General features: G+C 51.6%; 1 protein-coding gene across 2 annotated transcripts in view; it reads right to left on the bottom strand.

Annotated features, from left to right (window-relative positions):
- Window positions 1-12,174, bottom strand: part of LOC133344677 (arf-GAP with GTPase, ANK repeat and PH domain-containing protein 1-like) — a 115,384-nt gene that overhangs the window by 47,267 nt on the left and 55,943 nt on the right. For both annotated transcript variants that reach the window (XM_061554734.1, XM_061554733.1), the window contains exons 2-5: window positions 8,939-8,997; window positions 7,294-7,381; window positions 2,300-2,385; window positions 1,682-1,823 (exon numbers count right to left, since the gene is read on the bottom strand). In XM_061554734.1, the coding sequence (XP_061410718.1) occupies window positions 1,682-1,823; window positions 2,300-2,385; window positions 7,294-7,381; window positions 8,939-8,997 (375 nt within the window). The remainder of the gene's footprint in view (window positions 1-1,681; window positions 1,824-2,299; window positions 2,386-7,293; window positions 7,382-8,938; window positions 8,998-12,174) is intronic.

Below are 12,174 nucleotides of genomic sequence, written 5' to 3'. Positions count from 1 at the left end.
AAAACATCCACGCACAAACAAGTTAGATACATCACATCGACTGTTTAGAAAAGAAAAATGGGCAGGGATGATTGGCCGATGGTCGAGACTTATGATGGAATGGCATCCATTGGAGGTAACACGCCCGAAAGCACGTCCAGAGATGGGGCGATAAATTCAGCGCATGCTCGTGTGCGAGATGAGCTGTTGTAAGGCAGGACTGTGAGAGGTAGGGAAAGCTGTGGTGGATGACCGATGATGATGACGATGCATAGATTATGGCTAAGAATGACAAATATTCTCTAAGAGCAGTGGCTCTGGGTGTAAATTTGACTCCTCTTTGAGTGCTTTTCAATCCCAAAGAATCTACAATGCAATACAAACCCCACGATACTTCACGTCCGTAACATTAACCACATTTAACATTTCTATCAATAAATATGAACGTCAAATGAGAACGCATGGTAATGTAATAAGTCATTTTCAACACCCCACCCGGCACATTTTTTTGTTTACATGTACTCTGTAGTTTGTTTTTGTCTTTCCTGAATGTGACCCCAACTGCGCTCCTGAAGTCACGGAATGAGACGGAGAATCCATCAGGAACGCTCAACAAGGAGTGAGTGCAACGCCCTGTGTCCCGTGGAAGAAGTTGTCGAAGAACTGAGTTTGAAACGTCACGGGGCTATCGTACACTAGAGGGCAGCACTTCTCCAACCTCCCTCGGACGTAAATGTTCGTCGCATCACAGTCAAATGAAAATGTGACATTCTCATAGCTGGGATTAATTTAAGAAAATGTGTTTCCACGCACAGTCATTGCTGACTTGGCTGAGAACGTCAACTCGCTACACTTGAGAACCCAGTCTGCCAGGATTCGAACCCACGATCTGAGCGGAGCCCGCACAGCGCTCTGACCTCTGAACAACCCTACCACGTCTCATTATTTTAAATATTTAGAAAAACCCAACGTAGCACCATACCATGTAATCAAAGTCACAACATGGTTGATTCATACTTGATTTTTTTGGGGGTCAGATCGCTTGGGTAACTTCCTTCACACCATGCGTAGCCTACCGTGCTAATCGGAGGTGTAGGATATAAATTAACATGTATGCTGTGATTGATAAAGTTTTACGATTAATATCGTTGCAATTGGCTGTGTCGGCTGGAGGAGAGTGTACTACACACCTTGAACTTTGGAAAGCGTGACCCAAATATCAATAACGAATCATAATAATCGTCGCGAAAGCCGACATGTACCTCCGATTAGCACGGTTGGCTATGTACGGTGCGAAAGAAGTTCAACATACATACACAATGTAGTTGTTGCCGCGTTCTTCTCAGGGAATGCATAAAAACAAACAACAACAACAACGCCTGGGGCTGGAGTAAGCTCCACATCATGAGCCATGCCTGAAGATGACGCCGACAATGATGACGATGATGATGACGATGATGATAACGCCGACAATGACGACGATGACGATGATGATGACGATGATGATGACGACGATGATGACGATGATGACAACGCCGACAATGACGACGATGACGATGATGATGACGATGATGATGACGATGATGACAACGCCGACAATGACGACGACGACGATGATGATGACGACGATGATGACTATGATGATGACGGCGATGACGACGATGGGGCGACTCGTGTTGGCGTGCTGGCGTGTCATCGTCACCTTGCGTGCCAACCAGCAGCAGCGGCAGGTCGGCGATGTTGCGCACGTTGGCGAGGCGGCTGTAGTAGTTGTACACCGTCTGGAAGCTGATCTCGTCCTCCAGGCTGAACACGAAGATGGCCGCGTCCACCCACGACGCGAACTGCCGCCCGGCACACGGCACACGGCACACGGCACATGGTACACGGCACATGGCACACGGCACATGGCACACAGCACGCGCCGCAGAGAGAGTTGTTGGGGGGGGGGTGTGGTAGGGGCCGAGGGAGGGGGATTTGGCAGGGTGGAGGCTGTTTCGGAAAAGATATTCGCAGGTTCGACAGCGCCCGTGCTATTGCCAACTGAGATCGGTAAACGTTTGTGCATTAGCTCTGTTCATCTGTTTATAACGGCGGTGGGGGGGGGGGGGGGGTCACGTCACGATAAGTCTCGTATAGGTCATCCAATATGACCCAACTGTAGTATTAAGGATTCCCAAAACACGGAAAGACAAAACTCCTAAAGCCTAATGCCTAATCGCCGACCATAACACGGGGGGTGGGTGGGGGTACATTTAAGTAAAGGGACACGAATGTTTACTGGGAGGAACAAATATGAGTTTCCACCAGATTGGCTTACCTGTGGCTCTGGGGGACCTCCCTCATCGCGGATGAGGAGCAGGTAGCTCTGCCCATCCACGACAATCTCCTTCTTGAAGCGACCTCCTGCGGAGGAGATTGCTGCCATTAGTCTCACACCCAGCCCATCATCGCGCTCGACCACGCCGCAAAAAAATAAAACAAGATGCCGAGACACATTCATTTATTTCAGACGTGCTGAGTGTTTACTTCCCCCCCCCCTCCCCCGATATATAAACAAGGGGCCGACTAATTAATCGGTCAATCGATCAATCAAGCCCCGGGCTTGGGAATCTCACGTTGTCGCAGAGGTCAGAGGTCAGACGCGCAAGCAGGGATTCCGAAGAGGGGGAGAAAAAACGCAACCAGATTTAAAAACACGGCCGTGTTTTAAAAACGATCAGCGCTGCTATAAAAGGCTCTTATTTGATTCTCCTTTTGCCCTTTCACTCAGCACTAAAGTGAAGGTGGCAGCTTGAAACAAGCCAGTGCATGTTTGGTTAACGACCCAAGACGCCTCGGCGCTCACTTTGGGCCCACTTGACTGGAACATTTTCCCCGGCAGGGCTGTGGGCTTTGCAGGCTCTACCTCCGATTGTCGCCGATGCCCCCCCCCCCTCCCCACAACCGCGCGCTCTGCTCGTGCCGCACCCTCGACGGCCGTGCAGCTCTTGACGCATGCCGCGGGTTTTTCTCATTGGGAAAAAAACAAACCGGATGAGCGCTTTCTTTACCAGGTGCTGTTGTGCTCCGGTTACAGGTAAAGGTGGTAAAAGGTGCAGCCCTGCGGTTTCTTGCTAACGCCACTGCTCGTGGAACAGCCTCCACCAGAGGTAGTTCTAGAAAGCCCCTCTGAAGCTGGTAGTTTGGCCTACTCATGCACACTGGCCAGGCCGCTTGGAGGGTGGGAGTACACGCACTTTACACCACCGCACGCGACCTGTGGATTCCAGACACTGCGGTGCATCCATTAACATTGCTGGGTGGACAGAGATGAGGTTGGCATTAAGAAACTTGCGTTGCCGTGACGGGAGATCCGCACTGCAGATGCGCGTGCTTACCGTTACACCAGCGAGTCGCTAGGACCTGGCGTCATTTCATATCTCTCGCACAGCATGTCTGCGCGACCTACACTAATAACTCGCTCTGATCTCCGGGTGTGCGTGCGGCATGGCTCCGATTAACGCGCTCGTGCTGGCACATCACAGGTGGGAGTGTGCGGGAAATGAGCAGAGCCGACACGAAGGGATGCCCGCCCGATCGCCCTACCCACTCGCCCTGCCCGCTCGTCTGCCTGAGCAATCACGGGCTACGTGTCGCTGTCGGCCTTTGTCGACAACAACATCTCGGGGCTGATTTAAGCAAGGCTGACAGCGGGAAGGCCGTGGTACGCTATAAATTTTGTATTCGCGCAACAAAGTGATTTATTTATTTATCTCTATTTTTTTACTTTCCTCTAAATTTTACTTTAGCCCGATTCTGCGTTCGGCATCACGTCATGAGACGAAGCATCCATTCGCGGATCTCTCGCGGATCAGTAGCAATTGGAAAATGGCCTGCGGAAATGGAGACCACAGAGCTACGTCGGAGATCCCTTTGACTGAACACTCTGGCTCACACGGTAGGGGACAGGAGGAATTTATCCCAGTTAATTACAGAGACAAATGCCATGCGATGGGCGATCTACTTTTTAGTGCAACCGTTTTTGGTGACTGGGCGGAGACCATCGGCTCACTACAATTAAAGACGCGAGTTTAATCGCGGGCAGCCGGGACGTGGATTCAAACCCAGGAACTCAGCAGCGATGGATCGGCACTCTGACCTCTGCGCCAACCCGACCACCTTGTAAGCGTTAACGTTTTTTATAGCTCCGCAGTCCAGGTGAGAGCGCAACACCGAGGAGGCAGCGCGTCACGGATCGGTGAGATCGGCTCACGGCAAGACGAGGCCTCCCGACCGGCAGACGAAGAAGGCAGAGCGAGCGGCTGGGCATTATGAACAGACAACGACGCGCAGCGTGCCAGGTTCCAGCAAATCAATTTGGCAAAAGGTCGAATGATGCACGGCGTCCGTCGCCATGGCAATCAAAAAGAGTTGGGGGGGGGGGGCGGGAATGACGTCAGCGAGCCGATGGCAGGCGCGCGATGCTCGGCGGAACGATCCGTCGAGCGCCCCCCGAACGACCCCCCCACCTCCCCACTCCCCCCGCCCCTCCCCCACTCCTCCCACTCCCCCCACCCCCCCACTACCCCCGCCCGCCACCCCCCGCTCCCCCCGCCCCCCCCGCCCCCCGCTCCCCCGCCCCCCCGCCCCCCGCTCCCCCGCCCCCGCGCCCCCCGCCCCCGCTCCCCCCGCCCCCCCGCTCCCCCCGCCCCCCGCTCCCCCCGCCCCCCGCTCCCCCCGCCCCCCGCGCTCCCCCCGCCCCCCACTCCCCCCGCCCCCCACTCTCCCCCCCCACTCTCCCCCCCCACTCTCCCCCCACCCACCACGACTGCCACCCAGGTACCGATGCTGCTGCTGCTCAACCACGATCTACACGTCGTTGTTGTTGCTTCTACTCTTTAATCGCCTTGTGTTGTTATGGCGGCATTACAGTATTCATGATGAGCCGGTGGAGCTGTGGTGCAGCGGTTAGCGCACTGCGCTATTAACCTGCCACAAGACGAGCTCGATTCCTGGCCACGGCTAATATTAATTATATCCGAACTGAGTCTGCCCTACCGCCCCCTCTCCTCCTCACCACCCCTACCACCCACCAACACTGACCAGGGTGGTGAAGTATGGTCAAACAACCCCGATAACCGACACTGTGGAGAGGACAATATCCAGCAGTGGACTGACAAAGGGCAATGATTATTAATATTAAACATCGCTTATTTATCTACTTATTTAAATAGAGAGCAGATGCGCACCACACAAATGTGAATTTCAGGGATAAACAAGACTACATTGGACGAGAAACAAAGAGACAATAAAGAAGGCATGGTTGGTGGGTGACCAACTCAGACAGGCGGAGAGAAAGTCAACTTAGATGGCAAGGACGTCAAGGACGCACGAGCAGAGAGGTCAACCACAGCAGGACAAACGAGATGAGCGTGGAAGCAACAGGGGCAAAGACTGAGTGTCCGGGTAAAGAAAGAGGTGTTTCAAAGCGATGAGCCAGGATATGAAGGATGCGAGATAGAGAGCAACGTTGAATCAATACCCTGGTGCATGACCGACAACACCGAGAAGCTGTTGCCTTTTTCATTTCACATTCAAGTGGGGAGCTGCTCTATCAATAACAGCTCCAACGGCGCCAGTCAATGCGACCCAGCAGCCACACACAGTCGAGTCCCCGTGCACCCACGGGCACTACGTGGTCTCGGACTCCGCTCTGTGAAGTTTGACCTGCCGCCAGGGCAACGCGTGCGCAGCGAGCCACGAGGCCACCAAAGACTCGGATCCGATTCGAGCGCGTCCACTTCCCACTCGTACAAACAGCTCTCCCCCGATGCCTGTCAGCCGATTGCCGGCCGCCGTGCGAAAGCTGCGTGCAGGTGACGGCATACTCACGCCGGATTGTCACGCGGGGAATGGGTCATCGCTAATGCGGCAGATGTTCTCGTGCGTGTGTGTGTGTGTGTGTCGAACTAGCCGCTACGTCTAAAAAGGTGCAGGCCTGCAATTGCTTGCTCGCTTCGCTGCTGACGGAAGAGCATTCCTTCACTGGAGGGAGCTGTAGGGAACCCCATGAGGGTGTTTTTGACCTCCTCTTCCACGCTCGCCAGACGTCTTGGTCGAGGTGGCAGTGCCTGCACTTTGCCCCCCCCACGTGCGAGCTTTCCGATCGACTAACTGCAGTGTAGCCATTTAGACCGCCGGGTAGACGGAGGCGACTGGGGAGGAGTCCAGCGTGCCAACCATCACACGCAGTAGCAAACGCTTGGCGACATGGATTTTAATCACAATATATTAACCCTTTCCTGTTGCGATGACGTACCTGTACGTCACCAGTTTTTCTTCCGATTCCGAGCAGAATCGGAAGTCAAAGGCCATGCGGGAGGGCGTGTGGCACAGTTTAGCGCAAGCTATCATAGAATGCGGACGTGTCGCTACAGTTATCTGCGCTGAGTACAATATTTTTAAAAACAGCAGCACTATTCCTCTCTAAACAAAATGAACACGAACCGCTTGTGCGTTCCGAGATTCGGCGGTGACCAGGACCTACCCTGCAAAATTTGCAGACGTCTCAAAAACGGGAAAGCGTTAAATTCCCTCTCAGAGTGACTTCTCTCACGTTTCCTTCGGCGTCGACATTTACTCGCACATTAAAAACATCGTTACATACATCTTGGGAATGTCGGCTCATTTGTCCTAACTTGTTTTTCGCGGCAATGGGAACCCACGCGTGAATGCCAAGGGATGGTTCATGCGATCGTTCCATTGCGCTCCGCGCCCGTTTGCTCCATGTGATTGCCAGCCAAGTAATCTTGCATTTGCCGAGCGATATCCAGCACGGGGCGATTGCGTCCGCTCACCCCGTGCTGTCCGCGCAAGCGCTGGGCGCGCTGCCCCTAAAGTGCACGTAAATCCTCATGAAAGGTTTTTATATTTTCAGCCCGGCATTAAGCTGGTGTTAAATAAATGCGAGTGGCATGTGTTTTGAGTGGCGAGAGAGAGGTGGTGCCATGCTGGTTCACGCAATACCGCACACAGAGCTAACGGCTGAAACGAACGCTTGAGTTTCCATTGCTCTTCACACGTCTACTCCAGTTTACCAATGACGGGGAAAATATTCAGCGAGGCATTAAGTTCCCGTTGTTGTTGTTCTTCTTCTTGTAGTTCTCAATTGGATGGTTAATGTTGTGGTTGTTAACGGCTTGGTTGTTGTGGTGGTGGTTGTTGTCGTGTGGTAATGTTTAAGGTTGTTCATGTTGATTGCGTGGTTGTTGTTGCCGTGTTTGTTGTTGATATGGTGTGATTGTTGTTGTTGTTCCTGAGCCAGAAGCTTACCTTCGGGAGACTCCTCCTGCATGTACGCCCCCGTCAGGTAGCGGTGAACCAGGGCCGACTTCCCGCTTGCCAGATTACCCACAATGCCCTGCCACACACATCCCATCGTCAGCAATGTTCACCCAACAGGGACAAGCGCAAGTCCGTCGGTGGGTGGAGGTGGCAATGGTGCTGGTGGTGGTTGTGTAGACCTGCAACTCAGCACTTCAAAGGCAAGAGTTAGTGGATCGCGTCGACTTTCGAAACTCCAAAACCCAACGTACTGCGAGGCGGCCAGGAGATGGCCGAACAGGAAGTGTGCTCACGAAGCCGTCCGTGTGGACTCCTCAGTATCCCCTCATACTGCGGATTTTTCCTCCGAGTATTCACGTCTTCTCCCGCAAGCAAAACGCGCCTTAAAATACCAATCATCCCAATTGAGGATGCTCATAAAAACGAGTCGTTGGCACTCAGTGTGGCTTTCCCCATGAATAAATAGATGGTATTATTATTTTTACTCTTTGGTTCTTTCGGTAAAGTCACCCAGATAGAAAATTAATAGGCGAGACAAACACAGCATGAGAACTGCTCCTGCTGTGTTTGTCTCACCTGATGAGGGTTGCTTGTGTTGCGATCGAAACGTCGTGATCTATTAATTTTCTATCTACATGACTTTACCGAAAGAACCAGAGTATGGATTCCTGCAGTCACGAAAGCTTCAAATCAAGATGATTATTACTCTCATGAGGTCAGCAGCACTTAGCTATGTCTAACGCTTGCTGGGGGGTGGGAACAGTGACGAACGTAGCGGTGACCGCCAACGCAACACAACATCATCTATGTTGAACTTCTTTCACGCTGCACGTAGACAAACCGTGCTAATCGGAGGTGGCGGACACCACTGCGTCCTCTCTCAATCCTGAACTGAACAAAAGAGCTGTTAACGGTCAACGGGGCAAATCGCCAACGCGATGAGCTTCAGCCAAATTCGTCAGGACGTGAACGTCCTCCTGAATGCAGTGTGTGCATGCGTGCGTGTGTGGGCACACGTGTGTGTGTGAATGGGGAGCGGTAGTGTAGCGGTTCGCGCATTGCGCTACGAAACCGGCGACCCCAGTTCAATTCCTACTCACGGCCATATCGCCACTTAAGGAGACAATGGTGGCCAGACGTGGTGTCGGCCACCGATCCGCTCGTGTGGCGTGCCGGCCCTCATAGGTGCTTGCTAACAGCACTTGTCCCAACAGTCTGTTAAGGCTACATGGGTGATGTTTTTCTTTGTTTGTGTGTGCGTGCATGCGTGCGTGTTCATGTGTGAAGGGGAGCGGTAGTGTAGCGGTTAGCGTGCTGCGCTACGAACCTGGCGACCCGAAATCGATTCCCGCTCACGGCGAACACCAGTGACGATTATCTGAACAGGTCCTGGGCCTCCCCTAGGTTGACTCAGCCTCAAATGAGTACCTGGTGCAGTGTGTATACATCGCCACTGAGGAGACAAAGGCGGCCGGGCGTGGTGTTGGCCACCCACCCCCCCGTGTGCCATGCCAGCCTTTATAGGTGCTCGCTAACAGCACTTGCCCCTACAGTCTGTTAAGGCTATACGGGGGATCTTTGTCTTTGTTGTTCATGTATGTGCGTGCGGTCACGACGCAGGGCCAGCGCTCACCACTTTTAGCTCCGGCACGGCACGGCTCAGCGTCCACTCCTGGCTGTTCACAAATGAATCTGCAAAGGCATGAGGGGTGGGGGTGGAGTGGGGGAGATTGCATTCACACACTGGCACCACACCAGGAGCCTCGTGTACAGCACGTCCGACGAAATGGACGGAGCTCGCGACGAAAACGATCAGCAGGATTCCTTGAGCTCTGATTGGGCAACTGGGATCAACGGCACTGCCACTCGACCACTGAACTCACCTGGATCACACACCAGGATTACTCGGACTATCAGGACTACTACTCAGATCACCGGCACTACCAAATTATGGGTTACTCACCCACTCATGCATGTATACACACAGATGCTCGCTCACTCATGTACATATTCACACGCACACACTCAAAGATGTTGACTCGTGTCTATGTATGGAGATGTTAACGTGAGAATTACCCATGGAAGGATCAGGAGTCCTGCAGCAATCAACCAGGGCAGGATTGTAGGATCTAAATGTTTCCCGCAGAAATGCCCCAGCTCAAAATCTAAAATGCACTTAGGGTGCACAGGTGAAAGCCCACGGTCACTTGGCAATTCAAACAATTTAAATAATACAGCGGGACTGTTATGCTCGGTTGTTCTTATGAAGGCGTTGCAGATTTTATGGCCGAGCACAAGAATTGGCAGCGGGAGATTCCGTTGCGGTGTTCGTGGAAGCCCTGCAGCGCATCGGGAAATCATTTCCGCAGAATCGCTGGCCTAGAAGCCGCTCGTTCTGCGACTGCAACGACTGAACTAATTCCTTTTTTCACCACCGGGCATAACCAACTCCACCTCTACCGAACGGCGGATGGAAACATCTATCTTTGCTTCTCTATTCGCCTGCATACGTTATTACACCTTGATGCATAATTCAGATTAATCACAGATGTGCCGACTTGGTATTCATCATCGAGGGCCCTTTTGCCTCAGCACGGCGTATGAATTCTTGACTCGGGGTCACGGTGAACTCCAACTCTCACCCTCGACGGCAATCTATTTGCAGCCACATAGGAAAACGTGGCTTTATTTATTTGTATTTCTTCCACATCAACAGGCCGAGATAAATTCTCTCGCCAACAAACCCTGTGGTATTCACACACGGTTTTGCCCGTTGACGGCATCGAGATATATATTTTTTTCACGCACCAAAAAGAATAAGAAATATCCATTTCAGTCGCTAATTTTAAGGAATGTTGAGTTGTTAAGCAGCTGACTCTTGGCCACCGTGGAGGAGGGGGCACATGAATCACACGGCGTGAGAATCACCGTAGACCGAGGGGTCCTGTTCGCCTTTGGACGTCTGACTCAATCTGCGCGTTGTTTTTTTTTTGTCTCAACGATTTTTTTTGTTGCAATTTTTCAGACCAGCACCGGCGGGCATCTCACAGTGCAGTTGAGCAGTGTGCACCAAACATTCCGCCCTCCTAGTAGGAGGAAGCTTCGTGCGGCCCCAGAATCAATCTTCCCGATTCGGAGCACTGCCCACACAGCCCAAGCACAGCCCCCTAAGAGAGGGATAAGCAGAAATCCATTCTGTCTCCACGCATAAATAAAAATATGCCTAAGTGCATCAGCTTAAGAGATCAATATTATTGATCAACATTTGTTTAAGTGAGAAAATTCTGGACCAGCAGTGTCAGACGTGTTAAACAAATACTGTTGGATTACTAGTTGTTATTAACAAGATTACTCCATGGAAATGATGGGGCCCCATATGGCACTCCTGCACTTATAGAGGGAGAGATATGCGTTAAGGACGCTTGGAGACTTTAAAACAAAAGAAACAGCTTATGTAATGCACCGTCAAAGTGAGAGCGCTGTATGACCCGTGGAAAACAACAGAAAATGAGGATTATAATTTACAGCACTTTATCAATCTACTGCTGGATGATGGCCTCCCGAGGCCATGTCAGTCATGGGGCCGACTTGACGATACTCGAAGACGTTCGTCAGTGTGGCTTGGCGATGGAGGAGGGTACCCAGGAATGCTTCAGATATCACTCGTGACTGATCTCTGCTGTGGAATGAAACTCGGGTCACAGGGTTCGCAAGCACAGTGCGCTAATCACTGCACCACCGCTCCACTCCGGGAGAAGATAAGGTTTCGCAAAATATTACCATGTGGAATTCTTTTGTAGCATCTCAATCTAAATATCTATTTGACTGACACACACATATCGTTTTGTTCCACGAATTGAGCCTTCAATTTGAGAAAATCTGTGATGAAGAAGGACGCAGATTATTAAAAAAAATACAATCCCGATAAGTATTGGGATATAAATAAATAAGTGTTAAGAGAGATATAACGTATGCCAGGGGAAGAGTCAAATCTAGACGTGTCAGTCACATGCCCGAGAAAACCTCGGCGCAGTTGGCAGCGAGGTTCCTCGAAAATCTGTAAAAGTGCGCATCTTGACTTCTTTGTTCAAACGGCATGGCAGTGCGGTGCAAGTTCAGGACAGCGCGCAGAAAACAACGCAACCATTCCGACAATCCCACCACTCCTGACCAGGCATGCACGTGGCCGCCCCGCAACACCAGCACAAATACGACGGCACGACAGATCTTCGCATTTTGCAATCGCGAGGGTTTGTGCGAGCGCATTCCTTGCGCACCACGAAAAGGGCACGGAGCGTGTTCATGTCAGCGTGGCCTCATTTCTAAAAGTACGTGGCAGAGGAAATGTTGCGATCTATCAAAAATTAAGCTGGTGTGAAAGCTCACGCGCATGGTTCAGTCGGTGGACACTTGCACAGCAGTGTGGGTAATTCCCATGATGCTGTGCTGCCTGAACAGCATTCACACTCGGGACACAGCCCATTAATGTTGGCAATTCCTGAATCCGCTGCCCCCTGCCAAGCTCAGCGCTGCATGTGGCACGACGCTTCGTGTTATATTATAAGCCATTTTTCTGTGCAGAATAACCACGGCTTGCCTATGGACAAGCGTCAGCAGGTTTATCACTTTTTTCAGCTTTGCAGTGTGAGCCCACAGGCTGCCCTGACTAATTAACCAAAATTAACCTCCGTTTGCTTCACAGCGGAGGTTAAACATCACAACGTTGTCATGGTCCAAATTTGCCAAATTAGAAAATTACCCACAAATTACTTAAATGAGTAAAACCACATGGCTTTGTCACCTCCTACTGGCAGACGTTACCCATCTGTGACACACAGAACCTTCATGATAGCCTTGTTCGATAAGCAT

This window comes from Lethenteron reissneri, chromosome 20 (assembly GCF_015708825.2).
Source record: "Lethenteron reissneri isolate LAM-NWPU_2019-01 chromosome 20, ASM1570882v1, whole genome shotgun sequence".
Taxonomy (NCBI): Eukaryota; Metazoa; Chordata; class Hyperoartia; order Petromyzontiformes; family Petromyzontidae; genus Lethenteron; species Lethenteron reissneri.
The sequence above is the reverse complement of the archived record's forward strand: the minus strand, read 5'-3'. Positions and strand labels throughout refer to the sequence as shown.